Here is a 2,214-nt window from a genome sequence, read left to right on the forward strand (position 1 = left end):
CTGTACCAGAGAGTGAACCAGCAGCGCCTTCGTTTATGAGCACAGCCTGGCTGTTCTTCAAGGCTTTCTTTGTGTCTCTCTTACCAGAGGGACCGCCAGCTGTGGTCAACTAAATGACTGCCTGTTACCCATACAGTAACCTATTACTGCAGCTATCTGCTCTGCTGGCGCAAGATAGGGTACCGGCTTGAACATTCAGGTAGCCAGGTGTCAGATAAAAAGAAATCTCCTTTGTGTTCAGCTGAAATCTGACATGTAACTGTCTGTAGACTCTAAACTATGGTGTTATTCCAGAGGGTCAGTGAATTGTATAGTAAGACATTGGATATAGAGGGCTTACAGCCATACAGTACTTCATGTAAGTAAGACTGCTGCTGTGGGCAGAGATATAAGGAGAATTTGATTCCTGTTGGAATGTGTTTATTCTTTACATTACACTGAGTGTAGTTATCTTTTGCAACCAGTGAATTGCTAGGTATGTATTATAACAATTTTACAGAGAAGATCTATGCCAAAAAAATGAAGAAAGGCAGCATTTGTCGAGAAGCAGTGAGTTGTGTCTCACAGCTACCTTCTACCAAGTCTTCCTCCCTTGGAGAAAGCCTTCCCATCACAAGACATCTTTTGCATCAGAAAGACATTCTCCATCAAGATGTCTTAGCAGAAGGTATTCATAGGCTCCAGTTTTGCAGGAGAAAGTTGTACAGTCCAGTGCAATGAATATTCTTGTGTAAATAGCTTTCCACGAAGGATACCAATTGTTCGAGATAGGAGTTTGTTTCATATCAAGATAACTGCGATAAGGCGTTGAGATAGGAGTTTGTTTCATATCAAGATAATTTTCCTGCACTTCGAATTGCAGTGAAAAACTGATATAAGCATTCTTCTCCTATTAGCTGTGACCTTTTGAGGTCCTGTGTTGTATCTGATAAAGAAACTGTCACATTACAGACTCAAGAGCTGTCTGAACCGGAGGTTTTGCCAAGAGACTTGTGAAAAATGGTTGGTTTCCTTTCATGGTGTGGCCTTAGTTAAATCTCTGCCAGTAAACTTGTCTCTAAACAGCTTTAATGAATCCCATTCAATAAGATACTTTAACAACCCTCTTTACAATATTCTCACTAATAACTACTAGTGTGTTAACCTAACTAATCAAACTAAAATTGTTTGTGCGGTGGATGCCTGCCTGGACCAGGTTCTTAAATGTCATGTGCACACATTAAAACTCTGTACTTTCCACTGCAAGCTGCTTAAAAGCAGTACATTCAAAGTGCCTTTGGCCTCTGCTTGAAGGAACTGGCCATAATACCTGGGGGCTTAAATCCTGACACTTCTGTGTTGGCTGCCTCTCCAGTCTGTGCCTCCTTCCAGAACTCCAGGAGTTTGCAGTGTGGGTCTTTCAGATCGGGGATGAAGGTATCCTAGATTGTCTACATAAGGAAACATTTTCTTGTGTACACACAGAGCTTTCAGGTGATGCTGAAATTCAGATTTTCACTATTGCTGCTAGGAAATGGTAAGCTTCAGGTTATTCATATATATTGTATATTCCAAACTTCTGTATAACTGACTACATAACTGCTCGACTTTTTTCTTGTATATTACCTATTAAACAAAGTTTAATAGCTGATGGTTTGGTTTTATTGTGAAACTCAGCATTGTCCCAGGGGTTCAGATGGGAATGTCAGTAGGTACAGACATGATTGAGTCTCAGGGTGTGCGTGGTGTTGGTCACTCATTAGGAGAGCACAGCCATAATAAGTAAATGAAGAACCCCTGCCTTAACCTGTGCCTTGTCCCTCCCAGCTTAGCTACCCAACAATTACTTTAGCCTCTGAAGGCTGAACCTGTAATTAGCACTGTTCTCTTGGTCATCCTGCTGTATCCAGGCAGCAAGAAATCTTTGAAGTTAAAGCATAATAAGGGAGGGGGGCAGTGTCATATATTTTTACTCCTTTAAGGTCAGAGTACAATTATTTGTGGGCCCATCCCACCAGCTAAAGATGTGAGCCTTAAAATCTTGTGAGCCTTGAGATTTCATGATTTAGCACCAAACTTTCTACCTCAACCCCTCCGTTTTTCCCTTACATAGAGAATTTACACTTGAAGGACACATGATAGAATTCACAACCTAACCATTCTGCCTAAACTCCTCCTTGCCTCCTCTTGTAATCTGAAGTAAAATTGCCAGTTTGATCTCCTTCCACATAATCT

At 41.1% G+C, this 2,214-nt stretch overlaps 1 protein-coding gene across 1 annotated transcript in view; it reads left to right on the plus strand.

The window, feature by feature from the left end:
- Nucleotides 1–756, plus strand: part of HERPUD1 (homocysteine-inducible, endoplasmic reticulum stress-inducible, ubiquitin-like domain member 1) — a 12,797-nt gene extending 12,041 nt beyond the window's left edge. The window contains exon 8 of the mRNA XM_015421390.1: nt 3–756. Coding sequence (XP_015276876.1) covers nt 3–113 — 111 coding nt within the window. The 3' untranslated portion in view covers nt 114–756. The remainder of the gene's footprint in view (nt 1–2) is intronic.
- The last annotated feature ends 1,458 nt before the right edge of the window (nt 757–2,214 follow it).

The sequence above is a fragment of the Gekko japonicus genome, unplaced genomic scaffold (assembly GCF_001447785.1).
Source record: "Gekko japonicus isolate JY-2015 unplaced genomic scaffold, Gekko_japonicus_V1.1 scaffold674, whole genome shotgun sequence".
Classification (NCBI taxonomy): Eukaryota; Metazoa; Chordata; class Lepidosauria; order Squamata; family Gekkonidae; genus Gekko; species Gekko japonicus.